Source organism: Brassica napus, chromosome A1 (assembly GCF_020379485.1).
Source record: "Brassica napus cultivar Da-Ae chromosome A1, Da-Ae, whole genome shotgun sequence".
Classification (NCBI taxonomy): Eukaryota; Viridiplantae; Streptophyta; class Magnoliopsida; order Brassicales; family Brassicaceae; genus Brassica; species Brassica napus.
Window position 1 is genome coordinate 2503415 of NC_063434.1, and position 22886 is coordinate 2526300.

At 38.0% G+C, this 22886-nt stretch overlaps 5 protein-coding genes across 6 annotated transcripts; 3 read left to right on the top strand and 2 right to left on the bottom strand.

The window, feature by feature from the left end:
* The first annotated feature begins 2278 nt into the window (after positions 1 to 2278).
* LOC125575916 lies at positions 2279 to 3145 on the top strand. The gene has a single exon (XM_048735202.1). It carries the CDS (start codon positions 2279 to 2281, stop codon positions 3143 to 3145), a length of 867 nt encoding a protein of 288 aa, XP_048591159.1.
* Positions 3146 to 4675: 1530 nt separating this feature from the next.
* On the bottom strand, positions 4676 to 7299 carry LOC125609066 (UDP-sulfoquinovose synthase, chloroplastic). Its single transcript, XM_048779887.1, has 3 exons — positions 7081 to 7299; positions 5703 to 6776; positions 4676 to 5220 (listed from the first exon to the last, which is right to left on the bottom strand). The coding sequence occupies exons 2-3, from the start codon at positions 6732 to 6734 to the stop codon at positions 4819 to 4821; spliced, it is 1434 nt and encodes a 477-aa protein (XP_048635844.1). The 5' UTR covers positions 6735 to 6776; positions 7081 to 7299; the 3' UTR covers positions 4676 to 4818.
* Positions 7300 to 8193: 894 nt separating this feature from the next.
* Positions 8194 to 10619, top strand: LOC125609070 (zinc transporter 9-like). Its single transcript, XM_048779894.1, has 4 exons — positions 8194 to 8304; positions 8398 to 8440; positions 8781 to 9424; positions 10036 to 10619. Exons 1-4 carry the CDS (start codon positions 8290 to 8292, stop codon positions 10489 to 10491), a joined length of 1158 nt encoding a protein of 385 aa, XP_048635851.1. The 5' UTR covers positions 8194 to 8289; the 3' UTR covers positions 10492 to 10619.
* Positions 10620 to 12179: 1560 nt separating this feature from the next.
* Positions 12180 to 16799, top strand: LOC125609071 (glycine dehydrogenase (decarboxylating) 1, mitochondrial-like). Its single transcript, XM_048779899.1, has 14 exons — positions 12180 to 13585; positions 13663 to 13908; positions 14001 to 14078; positions 14158 to 14258; positions 14352 to 14547; positions 14631 to 14756; positions 14847 to 15146; positions 15227 to 15379; positions 15483 to 15671; positions 15769 to 15846; positions 15927 to 16052; positions 16136 to 16234; positions 16335 to 16452; positions 16543 to 16799. The coding sequence occupies exons 1-14, from the start codon at positions 12347 to 12349 to the stop codon at positions 16629 to 16631; spliced, it is 3138 nt and encodes a 1045-aa protein (XP_048635856.1). The 5' UTR covers positions 12180 to 12346; the 3' UTR covers positions 16632 to 16799.
* A 1726-nt stretch (positions 16800 to 18525) lies between these two features.
* Positions 18526 to 20488, bottom strand: LOC106364417 (calcineurin B-like protein 10). Of its 2 annotated transcripts, none has more exons than XR_001273233.3 (9): positions 20227 to 20488; positions 19946 to 20117; positions 19753 to 19835; positions 19583 to 19642; positions 19351 to 19459; positions 19186 to 19238; positions 19037 to 19117; positions 18842 to 18938; positions 18526 to 18754 (listed from the first exon to the last, which is right to left on the bottom strand). XR_001273233.3 is itself a non-coding variant. In NM_001315552.1 (9 exon segments), coding segments are annotated over 9 exon segments (750 nt in total).
* Between the last annotated feature and the right edge of the window lie 2398 nt (positions 20489 to 22886).

Below are 22886 nucleotides of genomic sequence, written 5' to 3' on the forward strand. Positions count from 1 at the left end.
TTCTCTCTCCATCGACGAAGAAGAATCATCTGAGGCCAAGATCCGACGGCTCATAACCGAGCATCCCGTGATCATATTCAGCAGATCCTCTTGTTGCATGTGCCACGTCATGAAAAGACTCCTCGCAACGATCGGTGTCATCCCCACCGTCATCGAGCTCGATGATCACGAGGTTTCCTCTCTCCCCTTGGCTCTTGGAGAAGAATATTCCGGAGGTGGCTCCGGCGTTGTTCCTCCTCCGGCGGTTTTCATTGGCCGTGAGTGTGTAGGAGGTCTTGAGTCCCTAGTCGCGCTCCATCTAAGTGGTCACCTTGTCCCTAAGCTTGTCCAAGTTGGAGCTCTTTGGGTATGATATTGTAATTTTACTTCTTTGAGTTTCATTAGTATTTTGCAGTACTCAAAAGCATAAATTTAGGGTTTCTCTTTTCTGGTTATTATCTGATGATCATAATTAAACACCCATGTACTATATATGAATAATACTTTAAGAATGTGTAAGTAGTAAATTTTATATAATTTGCTTCCCTCGTTTTCTCTCTCACTAAAGTATACATTAATTAATCCATCAACTTTAATTATTTTTGAATCTAAGTGATAAGGACTAAATAAATTTTTATCTAGTTGTATTATGATTCAATTTTTGGTTTTTGTTTCCTTCTTGTATAATATCATGTTGAGGGATAATCAAAGATGTATTTGTAAAATGCAAGATGTTTATATCAGTTATTATTCTTAGTTACTGTTGCTAGACACTAGACTTACTTTGAAAACAGTATACTGTGATTAGCAGAGTGTTTTTAATACTATATTTTAGAGGTTAATTAGTTCATCTGAGTATTGGTTTTCTAAATTGATTATGGACTTCTGAGTGCCTTATTCATTATGATTTATGAATAATTATGTTTACGATGATCATATGAATGCGTTCGTCCATCTGAAAGTTAATTAACTTCATTGTTTAAGTCATTATTCTAAAGAATAAAGTAGAGAAGTTAGGAAAGGAAAGAAGATTCTACCATTATTTGTAAGGTCTCCAAGCTCTCAGCGTCACGTTAATTTCCTATTCAAGGAAATATTCCATTAAAAGTCCGCATAGTTGAAGAAACTCAAACTAATAATCCTTAATTACAAAAAATTAATGTAACGAGGATCACCATCTTAACCAAATACAATTTCATGTTTTGTGCCTTGATCTCTCGTCTAATAAACAGTCGGTAAAGTTCATGCATTAACTCCATCTCTTTCCCTTAAATTACAAACGAGTCTAGTTAGAAAAGGTACGTCCAAAATTGTAAATACATTTTTAATTGTTCAGTTATAAGTTCATAGAGTTTTGGAAATGAAATTAATAACAAGTGGAAAATGAGAGACCCACTTTCAATAATTGAGGGGTTTTCGATAGCGACGCTGGGGCTTAAGTGGCATCTCCAAAAACAAACCTTCTTTTATTTTCCTCCCCACAATTATTGAATTTTTTTTTTCAAAGATTCAGAAAAGACCAGGAATTTTTTTTTTCCAGTTAGGTAAATTGGAATAGCATGCTATATACTTTCTTTATACCGGTCGATTTTGTAGTAGATTACGACAATTAGGTCAAAAGTCTATGTTCCACATTTCAAGGGTCAAGATTGAACTGTGCCTGTACACTGATGTCACTATACTGCTATGTTTTCCAAGAGAGAGATTTGTTGAAATCCTTTTTGTTTTCTTGCGATGCTTCAAACGTTTTTGATTTTTGTTAATACACAAACCATATGACAGAAGAAACGAGTTTCACTGTAATTAAAGTCACAGAGATAGCGTTCTTAATTTATACCATTAGACTACATGATATAGTCATGTTTGTCTGTGTTTACAAATACAATATATTCACTCCTCTCAAATATTTTAATATCATCGTGGTAAAAAAAAAGAAGTAAATATCAAATACTACATAATAGATTACTAGTCTGATCTCGTCTCTAGACTTCGGTCAATTAGTCACATAACACATATACGTGCATTGAAAATTGGATGTAAACGTCAAACTATTTACCGATTCTCACTAGACCAACCAATAAATCATTATGGTGTAGCATGTCTCCCGTATCTTTATTTATTACAGGTATTAGCCACAAATTTATATACGTCACGACAGAGGGCATAAGATTCATGCATCATTTTCTCCAAAGATTATGCAATAACTATGGCCTATAGTTTGTTACATGGTTCCTTATCAAACTACTGGACAGTCAACACTAGTACAACAAACTCTTGGCTGGCAAACAAGCTAATAAAGATGCGGGGGGAGGTTTATACCTGGATACAATTGAGAGTGGGCAATGGAGTTAATTGCCGCTTCTGGACTGATAACTGGTCCGCACTTGGTTCTCTTCAAGGTTACTTTGCAGCTGGCTCGGCTTCAAGACAAGGAATTCCTCTCACTGCCACTCTTTCTGATCTGAATAGAAATGGTAGCTGGACTCTTCCTCGACCTCGCTCTGAAGAAATGGTGCAAGCTCAGATCGCATTAACTATGGTGACACTAGGGGAAGAAGAAGATAGCTATGAGTGGGTTGTTACGGGTACGCATACTGTGAAGTACAAAACTTCACTAATATATTGGAAGCTGAAGGGAGATGAACCATCCGTTCCTTGGGCGAAGGTCGTGTGGTCCACTTTAGGAATTCCAAAGCATAACTTTCTTATGTGGCTGTTCGTTCTGAATAGGTGTCCTACTAGAGATCGTCTTAGGAGTTGGGGCTTGGCTGTAGACTCTGTATGTCTTCTCTGCAACTTGGAGGAAGAATCTAGGGATCATTTGTTCTTCAGATGCGCTTACTCTTGGAGGGTCTGGTCTGAGATCGCGCGCCGCTGTGCTATCGTGCCATCACCGGACTGGGAGGAAACGATGAATCAGATGATATCCCTTCGTGGAAATAGGCTCTTCAAGCGTTTGATTCTTCTATGCTGGAAAGGAGTTATCTACTATCTATGGAGAGAAAGGAACCAACGCTATCACAACCACCGATTCCAGACATCATACTCCCTCACTAAAAGCCTTGATCGACTAATCAAGGACAAGATTCTGAGCTTCAGACGTTCTTCTCCCACCACCTCCTCCTCCCTCATGCAAATGTGGGTGGCGACAGAACTGATTCCTTGATCAAGATCTTCTACCATGGCCTTGGGCAAATTCTTAACTTTTCTGATCTAAACTATGGGTTTGAACTATGGGTTTTTAACTATGGGACTTTTGTTGGTTTATGCCATATTGTAGGGGTGTCTATAGCTATATGCTTGTAAAACATTTTCTTTCTTTTGCAATTAAATATGAATGCCTTCAGTCAAAAAAAAAAAACATGTCTCGACCACGTGCTATGTGAGCAAACACGACAGAGTAACTTATATCGACCAAAGCATATGTAAATAAATTTACATAATAGAGAAATGGAAATTTGACCGAGGTATATATATACTCGTTCTTATTACTTTTATATTCTGTTTGATACAAATAATTTCTTAATTTCAAAATCCAAACTCAAACAGTGAAGTATAAGCAAAGAACTTATGTAAGTATTGGGTTTTGTCCTAGAACTTTTCAGAAATTAACTTAAACTAAAAAGTAAAAAGCGGCAGCTGATTTATCTAAGCATCATTAATTCGTTACTCAAATGATGATGCACATTAATGTCTCTGAATTGCAATACCAATCGCATGCACTGAAGTGTAAGAAAATAAGTTATACAATCAAAATAGAAATAAAATAGTGCCGACCTATACAATTTGGTAGTTGTGGAATAAAGATTTTTGTGTGAGATCATGTGACATGTCTTCAAAATTAAGGTTATGCTTTTCATATATATTTTTTAATTTGCAAGTTGATGAATACTGATGGCGACGATGACCTCATCAATCATAAACAACAATCTCTCCAACAAATGTTTCATGTATTAATATGTGGAATAATGCAATAAAAATACAAATAAACCTTGCCTCCACACCAAAAGCCTCCCCCACTTTTAAATACTCGTTATTTTTCAGTTAAATTGAATCGTGTAAACTACATAAAAGTATACAATTATTTAATCATTGCATTGCGCCATTCGTCTTTTCACAATTTATGAGTGAGACTGGATGATATTTTAAGAACAAAATATTTATTCTAAATGTTAATTTATTTTAAATTTCACTAAAATTTATTAATTAAATGGACCACAATTTTATATTTTACTCTAATCACTGTGGAAAATATACACTAAGCTTTATTCTATATTGTGGTAAAGTAATAATATATTTCTATTATTTTCTATTTTGTTTTCACCCTTTTGTTTTCCACAATTTTCCACATTTTTTAACTCTATTTTATTCTAATGAAACCAGTCATAACCAATATATTAACATTTGAACAAAAAAAAACCAATATATATTAATCATAGTCTTAATCTATATCAATTTTTCATTTTTTTTGAGAATGGATTCATCTTTCAATATATAAAAATAATGCACCGAGTAACATTAAAAACCAATGGATGGTTCAAAAATTAAATAAATTATTTTAGTTAATGTTTAAAATATTCTTTAATTTTGATAAAAAAAAACATTATTTAATAAAATAACTCTATAATGTATTTAATACACCAACATTATTTAATTACTAACTTAGAGCCGCCAAAAAAAATACTAATTTAAATGATTGATCAGAAATATTTGTCATTTATATAAAACATAAATTACAATTTTACTTGTTTGAAAATTTCCTCAATCATAAAACGAAATTCTTCGCACTTTTATTGAACACTAGTCAAACCTTTGAACAAAATAAAATAGGAGATATTTTTAGGCGCCCATAGACTTAGTCTTAACGCCAATCTTCTTCCACGAAACACTAGGCATGATCTGCTTTGTGTCCACACGATCCTTAAACTGAACAGCAAAGTTGAGCAACGAATCAAGAAGTGACTCAGAGAGATAGTGAGGCTCGAGTCCAAGCTCCATCAGCTTTGTGTGCTTTGCGTTGTAGTAATGTTCTTCCGCCTCAACTCTCGGGTTAGGCACAGTCATCTTTGTCACGTCCAGGCCGAGCTTTGAACCAGCTTTAGTGACCAGTGAAGCCAGTTCATTGACCGAGAACTGTTCTGTGAATTGGTTGAATACCCTGAACTCACCAGCCTTTGCTGGGTTCGCTATAGCCAGCTCAACACATTGAACCGTGTCTCTTATATCAAGGTAGCCTCTTGTCTACAAAAGAGAAACATACTGAATAAAAACTGTGGCTGGCATAAAATCCGGAACCCAAAATCCAAACGTATCCAATCCGAAATGTAAAAACTTGTAGGGTGTTGCAAACATATCCCAACCCGAAGTGTTACTGACCGAACCTAAACATATATTCCAAAAAAAACGAAAGAAAATCCGAAAAAAATCTGAATGTCCAAATTACTATCCAATAAAGATATATTTAAACCCGAAATGTTATTCACCGAACCCAAACAAATATTCCAAAAAACCCGAAAGAAAATCTGAACTTTTTCTTATAGATAAACATAAATATGTACTTCAAATACTCAATTCCGTGCTTATAAAATACCATAATGGGAACTAAGAGGATGAACCCAAAAAATCCGAAAAGCCGATCCAAACCCAACTAGCTACCCAAACGCCCAGGCCTAATAAAAACCACTAAAATCTCTTGTGAAGACAGGACAAGCAAGTCAATTTACCTGACCACCTTTACCATAAACAGTAAGCGGATGACCAACAGCAGCTTGCACACAGAACCGGTTAAGAGCCGTCCCAAACACAGCATCATAATCCAACCGGTTCCTTAGCTCCTCATGCATCTCAGTCTCATCAGTCTTCACACCATACACAACTCCTTGGTTCAGATCAGTAGCTCTGATCCCCCACGCCTTGCAAGTAAAAGCAATGTTGTGCGAGTCATGAACCTTGCTGAGATGATAAAACGAGCTAGCCTGCTTCGGGTACGGCAAAGTATCAGTCCTCCCATTGTGCGTTATCGTTATATAGCCTTCCTCGATGTCGATATTCGGAGTTCCATACTCCCCCATCGTCCCTAGCTTCACAAGATGGCACTCTTCTCCAAACTCTTTGATAGCGAAGAGGACGTTGATAGTGCCAATGACGTTGTTGTGCTGCGTGAACACGGCTCTAGAACGGTCGATCATCGAGTAAGGAGCAGACCTTTGTTCACCGAAGTGGACGACTGAGTCCGGCTCAAAGGACTTGAAGGATTCAGCTAGGAACTCGAAGTCACAGATGTCACCAACGTATAGCTCGATTGTCTTCCCTGTCAACGCCTTCCATCTACTGATACGGTCGTGGATGGAGGCTATAGGGGTTAAGGACTCAAGACCAAGCTGGTGGTCGAAGAGACGTCTCACGAGGTTGTCAACAATGGCTACTTCGTAGTTCTTTTTGGATAAGTGGAGAGCAGTGGCCCAGCCGCAGTAACCGTCTCCACCAATGACCATAACACGTTTTGGTTTAGAGGATGAGGAGTCGTTGGTAGATGTTTCAGGTGGTGATTGTTGGCTTATAGCTGCTCGGAAAACGCAGCTTCTTCTTCTTCTTCTTGGTTTCTTCTCTTGAAAGAGAAGTCCTTTGAGAGAAGGTGTTGAAAGGACTTGAGGATGGTTGAAGAAGGTTTGCTTTAAACCAAATGGTTTAATAGAGTTCTTGCTGCTGCTAAGTGAGATAACTGAAGGGCATGGAGATGAGAGTAGCTGCGCCATTTTTAAAAGGTTTGTTCTTGATTTTATCAAACACACATTCACCTGCAAACACACAAAGATGTTTTCTCAGTGTCATAAACAATCATAACCAGTGAAGATTATGTTAATTCACTATTATTTTTGAAATTTAAATAACAAAAAGACATGGGTTTGAGTTCTAAAGCTCTATCATCTTCACACACACACACACACACACCCAAAATGAACAATATGCATAAAAGTGAAAGAATCAGACTTTTAATCGAAGTTGCAATCAGTTCATCTAAAGACTGAATATTTAGTCATCAGAAAGCAATAAGTATGAAGAAGAGTGAGATTAAATGCACAATGATGGAGGAATGCTTACAGCTGAAAGCTTTGAAAAGTGAGGGCTTTGGAACTTGCTCAGAGTCAGAGAGAGCTGGAGAAGAAGAAGAAGAAGATTGAAAGAGTTTTAAAGTGAGAGCCTTTCCTTGAGATTATTGTCTCTCTCCTCTTGGAGACGAGAGGAAACGACGATGAGAGAGATGAATCACACTAGATATGCCGAAGCATATTCTCATTTCTTCTGTTTTGTTTTTTTTTTTAACCGAGACACTTCTGTTCTGTCCATCCGTGAGTTTGCTGGGCTTAATGTGGGTTATAATGGGCTTTTCGAAATCGCTTTGTAAGGCCTACCTGTTTGCTACGGCAAAAAAAATCACAGAACCGATCTAACCGTTATCAATATCCAATTCGAACCTTAAGTCCCTAAAATGGTAAACCGGACTTGAGACTAGTGAAATTTATGAGGAGCAAACACTCAAAATCATTTATCCTTACAAAAAAGCTGAGAAGTTATTGATTCTATCAATCCTCGACATTTACAGCAAATCAGATTTTCATTTGAGAACATTGGTTACGTACAAAAAGCTATCAAGTTATTTATGAGAACATTGGTTTTGAAACAACGCTAATGTGTAGCATGCAGTTCCTAAAAGCAGTAGTAAAATGCAAAGTAGTTTTCAAAAGCTTGGTCTGTTTGTATGAGTTTGATGTGGTTACCAGCCATATGCAAATCCTAAGTAAACCCATCATCGTTTTATACGTGGTTGTTAGTCTTTTTTTTTTGCAGGTTGACAACAATAAAAAGTCGTTTCTTAAAATAAAAAATTTAACACACAAAAGTCATCCCTATATAAACAGATGATTCAGTGAACGAAAAAAATGCAAAACAATATTCACTTCCCATCTTTCTTATATTTATCTTATTTTTCCGAGTTGTTAAGTTTGATTCCGAAGTCATTTTATAATAACACTGAAGTTTGATAGCGATCATTATTTAAATTATAAGAATCTAAATATTCAACTATTTCCAATGAGATTAGGTATGAAATGACAACATTATATGGCCATTCTCATGAATTACTTGTGACTTTCTCCACGTACGTGCACGCACACACAAACAAGAACACATGCTTAGTTAATATTTTCCCACTCTTTCTTCATAAAAAGTAAGAGTCTATACTATATATAATCCCCTAATTGCTGATGACAAGAATAGAAACCTTCAAGTGTAATCATCCAAAGCGAAGTAATGTCTCTCTTACAGGTTTGAAACTAATACTTCATTACTTCCTCATCAGCTAGTTCTTGACTTATTCTATTTTTTTATCACAATTTCTCTGCCTGTAAATGTTTTCAGGATTTCTGGCAGTTCCTCCAACCATTATCCTCTAGATTTACAGGTATTCTTTTTCTTTCCCACACTTCAACTATTTGCATATTTATCTTTTCTTGTCTATGTCGTTGGATCATGAACTTTTCTAAAATCCACAAAATATCTGAAAATTACTTTACTTTGCTACTAATCTCTCATTAAATTGATAATCTTACTTAACACCCTTATATTAACTCCAATTTATGCTAATCTTGCAAAAAACAATTTACGTAGACAAAGATAACTTAATTTTTTTCCCCATATATCATACTTTTTTGGATAAAATGTTTTTAGTTATACTTATTTCATTAGTATATCATATTTTCCGTCCATTATTTTTTTTTTGTTTTTTCTCAAAACAAAAACAGAGTCGTTCACAACCAGCTGCGACACCGGCGAGTCAGACCCGTGCCGGGATGATGCGGCTGCTCTCACCCTCAAGTACGCAGCTATGGCGTCCATCCTTATCGCTGGAGCGGCAGGCGTCTCGCTTCCCCTCGTTGGAGGAACCCTCCTACCATCAAACGGTGGTCTAATGAGAGGAGCCAAAGCATTCGCGGCAGGAGTCATCCTCGCAACAGGGTTCGTCCACATGCTCTCCGGAGGCTCCGAAGCTCTCTCCGACCCGTGTCTCCCGGAGTTTCCATGGAGGAAGTTCCCTTTCCCTGAGTTCTTCGCCATGGTGGCGGCGCTTCTCACTCTGCTCGCGGACTTCATGATCACGGGGTACTACGAGAGGAAGCAGGAGCAGCTGATGAACCAGTCTGTTCAGTCACTTGGTCCGGCTGAGTTTGGATCGGGTCTATCATCGGGTTTTCTGAGGGATCAGGAAGATGGTGGGAAGTTGCATATCGTGGGGATGCGAGCCCACGCGGACCATCACCGTCATAGTCTCTCGATGGGACCCGAAGGTTTTGAGGCTCTGGCGAATAGGAGCGGTGTCGCAGGTCATGGCCATGACCACGGGGACGTTGGCTTGGACAGTGGTGTTAGGCACGTTGTTGTTTCTCAGGTAAATACATTTCTTGCAACTCTTTTTTTTATATTTCTGGTTTTGACTTTTGAATTGTTTTATTACATTCTAATGAGCTTAAAACAGCTGAGTTCGTTCATTCATGCACAATGAGCTAGCTATGGTTTAACAAATCCTTTTTACTACTTTTCTTACAATAAAGCCAAGTCAAAAATATATCAGTTGGATGCATTCTAATACTGCACGTTAGTTCCATTCTAATAGAGCTGTCTTTGAGTTGTAATATTAACTGGTGAAAAACTTTATGCACTATAGGTTTAATTGCTTACTCACAAGGTTTAACTGTGAAAAACTTCATGCACTATAGGTTTACTTACTTCCATGGAAATGCGAGTGTAACAAGTGATATTCGACATTTGGTTTAAATGTAGCATTCATTTTACGAAACACAAATAGTACTAAAACGAGAAAATACTTTTATAATATTAAAACTTATTGATTGTTATTAGGTAAAGTTATTAGATTAGATAGGTTAGTCAAATGATTCTGTTTATATCATTTAAATGTATAAGTGAGTAGACAAACGATTCCGGTTTTAATAATTTTATTTATATGTTGATGGTACGTTTCTTGATTTTTTTTAAATTCAGATACTTGAAATGGGAATAGTATCACATTCGATAATAATAGGAATATCACTTGGAGTATCACATAGCCCATGCACCATACGTCCACTCCTCCTCGCTCTTTCCTTCCACCAATTCTTCGAAGGTTTTGCCCTCGGTGGCTGCGTTGCGGAGGCTAAACTAACCCTGCGTGGATCAGCCCTGATGGCTTTCTTCTTCACGATTACTACCCCAATCGGTGTGGCTGTAGGAACAGCCATTGCCTCATCTTACAACTCCTATAGCGTTGTGGCTTTGGTGGCTGAAGGAGTGCTTGATTCTCTCTCTGCGGGAATACTTGTCTACATGGCGCTTGTTGATCTGATTGCTGCGGATTTCTTGAGCAAGAAGATGAGCGTTGATTTTAAACTTCAGATTGTGTCTTATTGCTTTTTGTTCCTTGGTGCTGGGATGATGTCTGCTCTTGCAATTTGGGCTTGATTAGTTTTCACTTCTTGATTTTTCAAAACAAGCTTTTCTTCCATCATAACAAAACAGTTATTTTCCTTTAAGTATACGTTTGTGTGTTTCAAATTTTTGTTATCGCGTCATCAAGTCTTGCTGTTTATCGTTGTGATTTATTTATGAAAGTATTGATTGAAATAAAAATGTTTGCTATTTGCTGTATACATACGGTTATAATCTGTATGACTGTATCTACAAGATTATGTAAAGCTTCGGTATGTATGGAATTTGCTCAGATAAATATCTCGAGTCCCATCCATTCATTACCGGGTGTTACATCCTTCCACCTTTCAAACCTCAAAAACTTCATACACGTATCACAAACTTTTGGCACATGTAGATGTTTTGCGTTTTGTTTTTTGGGTAAAAGACTCAATAAATATGGTGAAAGTGTATATAATCTGGCTCTTTAACAACCACATTATTGTCCTTGGACACAAATCAAAACCAAAGATCATCGTGACACCTTTTTCAAGCAATTCTCCTTTTACGTTTTCTTTTTTGATATAAGCCAACAAAACATTTACCAGTATAACTAACACCATATTATATAATCCTTTATAGACAAGATTTTCTTCAAGCAAAACAAGAACTTCATGAATAAATTTTCCAAAAGGAGTGGAACGCTTAAGAGATTTATTTCTCTTCGAGGGTCCAAAACGAGAATGTTTCATTTTCAGTCGTATGTTTGGAAGACGATGGTTCCCAAGTTGTATGATGAACAGACGGCCAGCCCTATATTTATCTATTTAACTATTTATTTGTGGAGATAAACTCTATGTGAAATAGATCACGCCACCTAATTATTTTATTTTTTCATGTGAACCAAAATATTTACAACTTGTTTGCCATATGATTTTTCTTTTGTTGCTTTCTTTGTGATTTATTTGATAAAGGTGACAAACATTTTCGTCCACCGAATCCCAATCTCTTCAGCTTTAGCTAGCATCCTTTCAAATGTTATCTCCAGATTTTTATTTACAGCACTTTCCACAATTATATATCTCAAGGTTTGCCTGTATATCATCAAAACAATAGTTAAAAATCTTATTTTTCCTACTGTTTATCTAGGAATGCTAACTAGTAATCTTTTCCAAAAAAGTTAGTACCAAATAAAACTTACTTATTGATTAGCCCAACACAGCTCAATTTTGAAGAAAAAAACCCACAAATTTTGGAGGAAAAGAACAAATCCTGTGAGCTAAGCACATTGTGGAAAGCAGTATGGGTTTTTCTTAATATACAATCTCAACATGCAATATATATCTTTGAAATATAAACATATGCTATCTCATTTGTAAAACTAAATAAACTGCATTATTGATGTTAGAAAAAAACATGTATATATACTATGTGGTTTGGAGAAAATGCTCTAAATAAACAACTAATTTTTCAAACAACTAATTTTTTTTGACATAATAAACAACTAATTAAAAGATGTCAGAGATCCATTTTAATCATAATTAAATAAATATGACTATCGTAACAATATTAATCAAATTCCTAATTAGATGCGATACACGTGGAATCTGCACAAATTGTTAGATACTTTTCACCAACCCCATCGCTGAGCCTTCTTCAACCATTTACAAGAGATCCACAAAATTTCACAAATAATAAAAAAAAAGAACTAAATAATTTTAGCAGTATATATAAACACACTCTGTCTTGGGACGTGATATACAGTCAGTGATATACATACATACACACCATTTGCACCACCACCTCCTCCACCAACCAATCCAATGGCACAAAACTAGAAAGACAAATCAATCTTTCTTCGTTTTTCCTGATTCCTTCCCACTTCCTCTCATCAAATCATCAAATCACCATGGAGCGCGCACGTAGGCTCGCTTACAGAGGCATCGTGAGACGCCTCGTTAACGAATCGAAACGACACCGTAACGGCGAGATCACCCCTCACCACGTCCCTTCCGTTGTCCCCCACGCTCCTTCTCGCTACATCTCTTCCCTCTCCCCTTTCCTCTCTAACAACCACCACAGATCCGTCAATCTCCCCAAACACCACCACCACAACCATAACCAGACGCGTTCGATCTCCGTCGATGCGGTTAAGGCGGGAGACACTTTCCCGCGCCGCCACAACTCCGCGACGCCGGACGAGCAAGCGCACATGGCGAAATACTGCGGATACGATCACATCGACTCCTTGGTCGACGACACCGTCCCGAAACAGATCCGAATCGACTCGATGAAGTTCTCCAAATTCGACGGAGGCCTCACCGAGAGCGAGATGATCGCGCACATGACCGAGCTGGCCTCCAAGAACAAGGTCTTCAAGTCCTTCATCGGGATGGGGTACTACAACACACACGTTCCCACCGTGATCATCCGCAACATCCTGGAGAACCCCGCCTGGTACACTCAGTACACTCCGTACCAGGCGGAGATCTCCCAGGGGAGGCTCGAGTCTCTCCTCAACTTCCAGACCATGATCACCGATCTCACTGGACTCCCCATGTCCAACGCGTCCCTTCTCGACGAAGGGACTGCGGCTGCTGAAGCCATGGCGATGTGTAACAATATTCAAAAGGGGAAGAAGAAGACGTTCGTTATCGCGAGTAACTGCCATCCTCAGACGATCGAGATTTGTAAAACTAGAGCTGATGGATTTGATTTAAAGGTTGTTACGAAGGATCTTAAAGAGATTGATTATAGTTGTGGTGACGTGTGTGGTGTGCTCGTTCAGTATCCAGGAACTGAGGGGGAAGTGTTAGATTACGGCGAGTTTGTTAAGAACGCTCACGCTAACGGCGTTAAGGTTGTTATGGCGACGGATTTGTTGGCCTTGACGGTGTTAAAGCCTCCTGGGGAGTTTGGGGCGGATATTGTCGTTGGTTCGGCTCAGAGGTTTGGCGTTCCGATGGGTTACGGTGGTCCCCACGCTGCTTTTTTGGCTACTTCCTCGGTGTATAAGAGAATGATGCCAGGGAGGATTATTGGTGTTAGTGTTGATTCTACTGGGAAGCCGGCTCTGCGTATGGCGATGCAGACTAGGGAGCAGCATATTAGGAGGGATAAAGCCACTAGCAACATCTGTACTGCTCAAGTAATGTTGATTCATGGTTGATGAAATTTTTTTTTTTTTTTTGCTGTTTTTTTATAATTTTTTTTGTTTTGTTGTAGGCGTTGCTTGCGAACATGGCTGCTATGTATGCTGTTTACCACGGACCTGCAGGTTTAAAATCTATTGCCGAGCGCGTTCATGGTCTTGCTGGTATATTTTCTCTAGGATTGAAGAAGCTTGGGGTTGCTGAAGTTCAAGATCTTCCTTACTTTGACACTGTGAAGATTAAGTGTTCGGATGCACATGCGATTGCTGATGCAGCTGTCAAGAGCGAAATGAATCTGCGTGTTGTGGACTCCAACACTGTGAGTGACTCTCCTTTGTTTGACATTCAAATGTTTCTAGCCGCATAGAGAGAGATTTGAACATTTTGGCATGTTAACTTGATGTCTTTCAGATTACTGCTTCTTTTGACGAAACAACCACCTTGGATGATGTCGATAAACTTTTCAAAGTCTTTGCTTCTGGCAAGCCTGTGAGTGTTGTTCAATCCTCTTCTGTTGTTTACTTGGGTCGTTGCATGAAATTTGATTATCTGAACTCTATTTTTTCAGGTTCCGTTCACGGCTGAATCTCTTGCACCTGAGGTTCAGAATTCCATTCCCTCTAACTTAACAAGAGAGAGCACTTATCTCACCCACCCAATCTTCAACATGTATATTTTTTATGTTCTTTGAGTCTTGCCTGGTTTATTGTTTGTGGCTTAATAGTATCTCATATGTATTTTCCTTTTTAACAATGTGATTAGGTACCACACAGAGCATGAGTTACTCAGGTACATCCACAAGTTAGCGACTAAGGATCTCTCACTGTGCCACAGCATGATTCCATTGGGATCTTGTACAATGAAGTTAAATGCAACAACTGAAATGATGCCAGTCTCATGGCCAAGTTTCACTGACATCCACCCATTTGCTCCAATTGATCAAGCACAAGGTTATCAGGTGAGCCCATTTTCTTGATTCAGTTAAGGTTTAAATCTAGAAAACTGAATAGTGAATCTGAATATTTGTTGGCATTTATATAGGAAATGTTCAGCACCTTGGGTGATCTCTTGTGTACAATCACTGGGTTTGACTCTCTCTCATTGCAACCTAATGCTGGTGCTTCTGGCGAGTATACCGGGCTCATGGTTATCCGCGAATATCACAGGGTAAAGGCTTATATCCTAAATATTTTGCTGTAAACAAATTATTTTCCAATTGTCTAAACTGTAAAATGAATAAATGTATGCATCATCCAGTCAAGAGGAGATCATCACAGAAATGTGTGTATCATCCCCGTCTCTGCACATGGGACAAACCCTGCAAGCGCTGCTATGTGCGGAATGAAAATTATTACGGTTGGAACTGATGCTAAGGGAAATATCAACATGGAGGAGGTGAGAAAAGCTGCCGAAGACAACAAAGACAGCTTAGCTGCCCTCATGGTCACATACCCTTCAACTCATGGAGTCTATGAAGAGACTATTGATGAGATTTGCAAAATAATACACGACAACGGAGGTCAGGTGTACATGGATGGTGCCAACATGAATGCACAGGTGAGAGAGGTCTTGAATAAAACATCAAACAGAGATCTCGGGGCTTTGTCTAAATTTGTTGCTGTTGGGGTTTCGTGTAGGTTGGTTTGACCAGCCCTGGTTTCATTGGAGCGGATGTGTGCCATCTCAATCTCCACAAGACCTTCTGTATTCCTCATGGAGGTGGTGGGCCTGGAATGGGTCCCATTGGTGTGAAGAAGCATTTAGCACCATTCCTTCCTTCTCACCCTGTGGTTAGTCTTTGATCATTCATTCAACAATGTCTATGTTTCTTGGTGATGATTGGTGAAGTAATATTTTATTTTCTTGTTTTTCCTCCATTGCCAATGGTTAAAGATACCCACTGGTGGTTTCCCGCAACCCGAGAAGACAGAACCGCTGGGTCCCATTGCCGCTGCACCGTGGGGATCTGCGCTTATCTTGCCAATATCTTACTCTTACATTGCCATGATGGGATCTCGTGGACTCACTGAGGCCTCAAAGATTGCAATCTTGAATGCTAATTACATGGCAAAGCGCCTAGAGGTACACTTTACTTCTTTTAGTAATAAAACAATACATTCGATGAGGGATGAGTCCAAGACTAAAAGAGAGTCCAATTTATTGATTTTGTTTTTAACAGAAGCACTTCCCAGTTCTGTTCCGTGGTGCCAACGGAACAGTAGCACACGAATTCATCATAGATCTGAGAGGCTTCAAGGTATTATTATTTGAAATGTAAATGAAAGTGGATGTTGAGTCTTTGTATGGGGATTCAAACATGTTTCTTTTGTTCTTTAGAACACTGCTGGAATAGAAGCAGAGGATGTGGCGAAACGGCTGATGGACTATGGTTTCCATGCACCCACAATGTCTTTCCCTGTCTCTGGAACGCTTATGATTGAGCCGACTGAGAGTGAAAGCAAGGTACAATATGCACACGCAAATCCCTCCACTGACTATTTTTCTCTCTCAATGTATCACAACTTGATAATAAGAATTGTTTGCAGGCGGAGTTAGACAGGTTCTGCGATACTCTCATTTCGATCAGGGAAGAAATTGCACAGATTGAAAAAGGAAATGCAGATGTCCAGAACAACGTTCTCAAGGTTTATTGAGATAACAAAACACTCAATTTTCTTATTTTCAGTAAAGTTCTTCATAGATTCAGACGTTGAGGGTGTTGTTTGTTTGTGTGTCTGTTATCAGGGAGCTCCACATTCTCCAGCTATGCTAATGTCAGACACATGGAAGAAGCCGTATTCGCGAGAGTACGCTGCTTTCCCTACCCCATGGCTCCGATCTGCCAAGTTCTGGCCAACCACAGGTATTACAAATCATCCTTAGATATAGATTGTGGCATCCAGTTTTGAAAAAATATGAGGTTTGTGACAAATGAAATGAAATGTGGAAACAGGGCGTGTGGACAATGTGTATGGAGACAGGAAGCTGGTGTGCACTCTCCTACCAGAAGAAGAACAAGTCGCAGCTGCAGTATCAGCTTGATTTACATTCATATCTTATGTTATGTTGTCCCCTTTCTCTCTTACTCTCAATTCTCTTCTCTCTGCTCTTCCATGTTTATGTTCCACAGTGTTCTTATTATCATACACTTTCTATCTAGCTGTGTAATATTTCCATTGGAATGTTGCTAATCACACCATCCTTCGTTTCCTTTGTTTAATTTAGTTTACATTTCACACATGATGAAAAGAAAATAAATAAATGCTTCAAGTCATCACTTCACTATTTTCAACTTTCTCCCAGACACGATCTTTGAGACACAACCCAGATCTATTTTTTCCGGCGCCGGCGAAGCGGTTTCTCGCCGGCGCGGGGCTCTATCTCCGACGTTTATCTCTCTCACTCTTATGGCTGTATCTCGCTTTCCTCATCTTTTGTTACTGTGTGGTATCCTTCGGGCTATCGAAGGAGAGAGACCCCAACAGACTCAACGACGAAGCCGAGGACTCTTCGTCTCAGATCTACCGGTGGTCCTTTCTCCCCAGATGGCTTCTTCTCCAGCGACGAGTCGAGAGGATTCTCTCGCCACTGCTGTGTTTCGGTTTTTAGGAACAGTTCCCGACGAACCTCCCCCTGATAGCTGTCTGACGAATCTCGAGGTCGACTTTGCCCCGTTCTCTCATCTGCCTTTGGAGCATTGGTTTTACATGACGAGCTCTCCCCTTCCGTCTCTGGTAAGGACTGAGCCTATTTTCACAGTATGTTTTGCTCCTCATCAACCCTCAGGAACCAGATCTCAAAGCTCCACGAGACTAGAACTTAATTTCTGCGGCGATTCTTCACTCTACGCGTCTCCTAAGGTGGTGTCCTCTCCTTTTGCGTGGATCTTCCTCAACGGCTTCACTGTTTTTCTCCGACGTATCTCCGGTGACCTCTCCTACGGCACCGTCGAACAGCCAAGCTTCGTGCATCTTTGGTGTAGTGGGCTGCTTTTCAATTATGAATGGGCTTGGCCCATTAGATCTACCAAACCTGCCAGTCCAAGCAGAAGCTTCCTAAAGCCCAACTCCAAAATTGAAGATACGAGTCAGATTTGTATGGTCTGGAGCTATTGGAATTTTTCATCAGAGATTTCAGGTGGGTTCATAAGGATCTCTCCTCTTTGTATCACACGATCATATCTATCCTTTGGGATGAAGTTACTGGTGCGTTCATCGGACTCGGTTCTTATTCGGCCATCCTCTTCTTTTGAAGAGAAATTGTTACTACCTTACCCTCTTTCTATGGAAAGAGGTGTTTCCTCGGTCTTGCGTCCGAGTGTTTGTTTCAGTTTCCTCATCGGTTTGTTATCTTGCGGAGCGGTCTCTACGGGACCTGAAGATGCAATCGAGACCACCTTGGTGTTTCTCGTAGATGAGGACTGGACCTCAACGTCATATTATGTGACTATTCCACAGCTATACGACTTTGTCGTGAAGGCTCCCCCGACGCATTTGAGCATCGTCTCGAATCCGCTGTCATCTTCGATTGAAGACCTATCTTGCTTAGTTTATTTATGTTTTGTATGTTATGCTTGGTGTCAAAGAGGATGGTTAATTCCCTCTATCTATTGTATTGAAGAAGATTAAGTATGAATGAAAGTAAGTTTGTGTTCAAAAAAAAAAAAAATCTTCAAGTCAAAACATAAATTATTACTTGTGTTAACGAGAACAGGATAGTATGTATATATTTTAAAATAATTATGAAAATCTAGATTTTTCATACGCTGATCATACTTTTTAAAAAGTTGAGACAAATGTATACATCTCTATGATTGAGATAAAATATTCGTTCTTATCTACAATCATTAGACATTGACCCATTCGTTTATATTTTTCCGAAACTTTCCACATAAGATATGTATGGACCATTGGTCCATAGACGCAAAAGATAAAAATATGTAAAAATAATGCTTATCACTTTCAATGGAACAGTGTACAGATACGTGCATCAAAAGATATCAGGAGCCTCACAAATTTTTTTACTTACAGCTAACAGGTAAACCACCAACTAATTTGGGTAAAAATACAATAAGGAAACTGACAAAATCCAAAGCAGAACCGGTTCTGCCTCAGTCTTCAACCTCAGTGTTGAATATAAAACTTGGGAAGGCCGTCGTCACATCCCTTCAAAATTCAAACAGATGTTTGATGATCAACATCTGAAAGTTATCTTCGATTGAAGAGTTAATCTAACAAAGAGAAGAATCATACTTGAGGTAAGGAAGAGTCATATTCTTCAGCAAGGTAGGATGCTTAAGCACATACACTTTCCATTCCTCTTTGCTTATTTTACCGTCCTTGTCTGCATCTGCATCAGCAAATGTCTACCAAAAACAAGTTCAGTGATCATTCAAATATATGATTTATCCACCTCTAAAAGGAAAGGATTCCAAAATACACACTCACTTTATCAATGATCATGGTCAAAAGTTCATCGGACAGAATCATTTCAGATTCCATCAAAATAGCAGCCACCATTTGATGCACCTATAAACATTGACAATTCTATTAAGCTCAAAAGACAGTTTCAACTAGCAATGGCAGATTATTTTTACCTCTTCTCGCTCTATATATCCGGTTTGTCTTAGATCATAGAGCCTAAATGCAACTGCCACATATAAGAAACATATGCTTGAGACTCATCCATGGACTATATAAGATAAAAGCTTTGCTACATACTATTAACATAGAGAACTGAATATGGTTTCTAAGTTCCTTACAGTCGATTTTCTCCTCGATTGGTGCATAGGGATGAAACACACTCAAGGCATGGATAAATTCCTCAAACTCAATAACACCATTCTTCTTTTCGTCAAACAAATCAAAAACCTACCAAAAACATCAAGTATATAACCACCCTAAGTTTCATCCTCAAAAAGTCCAAGAAACCATGGGAAAAGAAAACTATTCCGTCTTCTCTAAAGAACACACACACACACACTAGTGACTCACCCTATCAAGAAAGAGGTTCTCACCATATGGAGCTTGGAAAAGCGCTAGCCGAAGCTCTTCCTACAAACAAACTCATAATCATTGAGAAAACTGATAAAAGATGGCAATTCATCAACGAGATCATCCTTAAACTAGTATATAAGAGACTTTCCACAAGAAAAGAAACTGACCTTGTGAATCAACCCATCATCAATAATTGAACAACTAAGTTTCTTGAATAACTCATACAATGCTTCAACTTCATTTACTGAAACTGCAAAAAAAAATACATTCAAAACCAAAGTTTAAAACTTTTAACCTCCCAAACAGTTAAAATTGAAAACCCATTGATAAGAAGAGGGAGAGAGAAGAGAAAACACACACATGGAGATCCATGTGCAAGACGAGCCAGATCCACGTGGTGACATACTTGAGGAGATCGTCGGCGGCGGCAATCGAAGCATTGTCCGACGGTGGAGAAAAGGAAATCAATAATAGCAAAGAGAGGTATAAAGACGGCGCAGACTTTCTCTCCGACAGTAAGAGAGCTTGATCTCTGTTTTTTTTTTTTTAATTATTACCAAACACACAAAACCATTACCAATCCAAAACCAAAGAAACAAAAAACAAAACAAAAGTGTTAATGTCTTTTTGAGAAAATTTACAGAGGAAACTTTCGGCCAGTCCATGTTTCTTCCTCTTCTTCCTTCCTTCTTGGCTCTTAGAAGATAGTGTTTGAAATCACATCACAATTCTCGAAGGCAAAAAATCAAAAAAGACTTTTTGATTTTGAGTCAATCAGTTAACGTCTTCAAATCTTCAAATAACGCAGATCCAATAGTTTTTCGTATTTATCCAATCAAATCTTACTGTCTCTCCCTCCTTCCCATGTGAGCCTCACTTTTTTTTTATACATTAATTCGTTTTTGAGGTGGTTTATCAACTTCTTAACTTCATTAATTAGCCTACTGGGCCTTAACAACGTGACTTCAAAAGGCCCATTATAACGCATTTAAGCCCAATTGTAATCCAGTATTGCCGACAACCATCTCTGCCGTACATCATCACCTTTCGCCGACATTTAAACTTAATGAGAGTGTACATTGGGGGTATTTATGATAGAACTGTATATATACAGTATAGACTACACATGTATGAAGTATATATATACATCAGTCTAGTAATCGACCTTTAAAAGTCACGTAATGAACATATCCAAGCATTGCTTGTTCACCCAATAAAAAGAGAGTAGATTCACTTGTCACAAACATTGTAGTAACAACAAACCCAAAGCCATGCAGTTATAATAACCCTATGCAACAAGAATCATCATTGGTGCTTTTTTTTTATCAAACAATTTGTTTATTGCCTTAGATTTACGTACATTTTGTTTCGCTTGTATAAGAGAGGCATATGTACGTATATTGGTTTTGTTACATGTAGAGACGATCAAGCGAGTGAGAGATGCATCATTTGTGTTAACAGAACCAGACAATATTGGCAGCCACCGACACGAACAAGAAAAATATCTTTTTGAAATTCGAGCTACGTGCCATTATTCTTTAGCTTACGTGCAATATTTACCAATGTGGGTACTTATAAACCGGAAATCAAGTTGTGTAGCGAACCAGATAAACCAATGTTCAGCCTTTTGCCTCACGAGACTGCTGTAAATGTTCAGTTGAGTCAGCTTTCGGTTTTCTTTTCCATGCTTTTTCCTTTGCTCTCCCTTCCTTTTACGTATTCTTCACGTTACAGTCGGTTAATTTGGCACTTATCTTGGTGGCTCCAACTCTTTTTTTTTGTGTGAAGAATCTACTTATATTTTGTTCTCTCGCTTTTGCTTAGTATCTTCACATTGTGATTCCCGAGTAAAAATGAGTTTTGCAACAATCTATGAGCGTAACTAACCAAGTACATTTTTTCAATTTATAAGGTGCTGTAACGACTTCTTGTTGAGCTTTGTTGTCCAAGCGGACCACTAATCTTAGGATTTAGCCCATAATATTACAAGTGGTACGTACGTGCCATTTCGTTATCTTGTCACATTCTTTGGTTGTATTTTCTTTTTGTCAGACTAGCACATGTTGGCGTTTAAGCTCATATTAGTTGCATCATCTATGAACATTTTGAAAATACTACAAAAACAAATTCTAGTTTAATTTCTTTATCTTGTCCACTTTGAGATCTGTTTTGAAATACTGCCATAAAAATCGATCCTTAAGATTTGATATTTTAAATCATATCTTAGGCTTTAGTAATCATTCTCAGGCAAATATTTGTAGTTCTATTAAAAGAATTAATGTTTTGGGGATAAATTGGTAAAAGAAAACATATGGTACTTATGAAAATAGTCTTTCTTTGTGTTTTATTTTATTAAATACTTTTTCGCTCGGCCTACACCCCATATTAGTCCTACTGTCCTAGGCATGATAACAAAGCTCTCTAGCATAGCATAGCATCAGTAGTTCAGAAGATAGTTCGTAGTGTTTTTGATACTATTAATCTCTTTAATAATATAGAATCAGAAAGAAACAGTTTTTGACCCAAAAGAAAAGAAAAAAAGAAACAGTAATAACCATCCGAATATACTGTATAGATCATAAGTTTTCACTTTACAATTTCAAATTTAATTCGTAATAAGTAAAAAAGATCCATATATCTATAGTAACTTTTAGCTATAATATATATAAATAACTTAGTAAAACAAACAAAATAACTTTTACATTAGCTTTTTGCTTTGTTTTTTAGTTAGAACTGTTTTCTTATAACACCTGCAAAGCTAGAAAAGTTTCCAATAAGAATATCATAATTTCAGATGCTCGTATATCCAGGCCTGCTCGTATCTATTATACTCTAGGACTAATAGTAATAGAGTTAATCATTATTAACCGGTATAATAAGACGTTGCATATAACGACACATTGAACCAAATGAAAAGAAGATTTGATAAGAAAGGAACAATCAAAGAAAAGGCCAAACTTGATGATATTTTCTCTAAATGTTACGTAAAAACTTCAATTAAAATAAATAAATATGCGTAAAATGAGATTTGATGGCACAAGACAAAGACACGAGTGGTGAGAAAAGAAAGAAGAAAAAAGCAATAACCCAAATGGATCACACATCTCATCAATTCTCCTTAAATGGCTAAAAAAAATCTCACCTCTCTTTACTTTTTTCCCTCTTTCTGATAATTGAAACCAGCACAAGAGGACAAAACCTATTTTCTTGTTATTTTATAAATCGACTTATTATATACTATTCTGAAAGTTTTTTTTGTCTATACACACATGCATAACATATAGAGGGACATGCAAATAGT

What these genes read in the sequence shown, in the direction of transcription:
- LOC125609071 (XM_048779899.1), top strand. Translation starts at nt 12,347, where the DNA reads ATGGAGCGCGCACGTAGGCTCGCTTACAGAGGCATCGTGAGACGCCTC. An exon ending in ACCCACCCAATCTTCAACAT is followed by an intron (nt 14,259 to 14,351) that starts GTATATTTTTTA and finishes CAATGTGATTAG; the next exon opens with GTACCACACAGAGCATGAGT. An exon ending in GTGCCAACATGAATGCACAG is followed by an intron (nt 15,147 to 15,226) that starts GTGAGAGAGGTC and finishes GGTTTCGTGTAG; the next exon opens with GTTGGTTTGACCAGCCCTGG.
- LOC125575916 (XM_048735202.1), top strand. Translation starts at nt 2,279, where the DNA reads ATGCGGGGGGAGGTTTATACCTGGATACAATTGAGAGTGGGCAATGGA.
- LOC125609066 (XM_048779887.1), bottom strand. Translation starts at nt 6,734, where the DNA reads ATGGCGCAGCTACTCTCATCTCCATGCCCTTCAGTTATCTCACTTAGC. An exon ending in TTTATGGTAAAGGTGGTCAG is followed by an intron (nt 5,221 to 5,702) that starts GTAAATTGACTT and finishes TCTCTTTTGTAG; the next exon opens with ACAAGAGGCTACCTTGATAT.
- LOC125609070 (XM_048779894.1), top strand. An exon ending in ATTATCCTCTAGATTTACAG is followed by an intron (nt 8,441 to 8,780) that starts GTATTCTTTTTC and finishes AAACAAAAACAG; the next exon opens with AGTCGTTCACAACCAGCTGC. An exon ending in GGCACGTTGTTGTTTCTCAG is followed by an intron (nt 9,425 to 10,035) that starts GTAAATACATTT and finishes TTTTAAATTCAG; the next exon opens with ATACTTGAAATGGGAATAGT.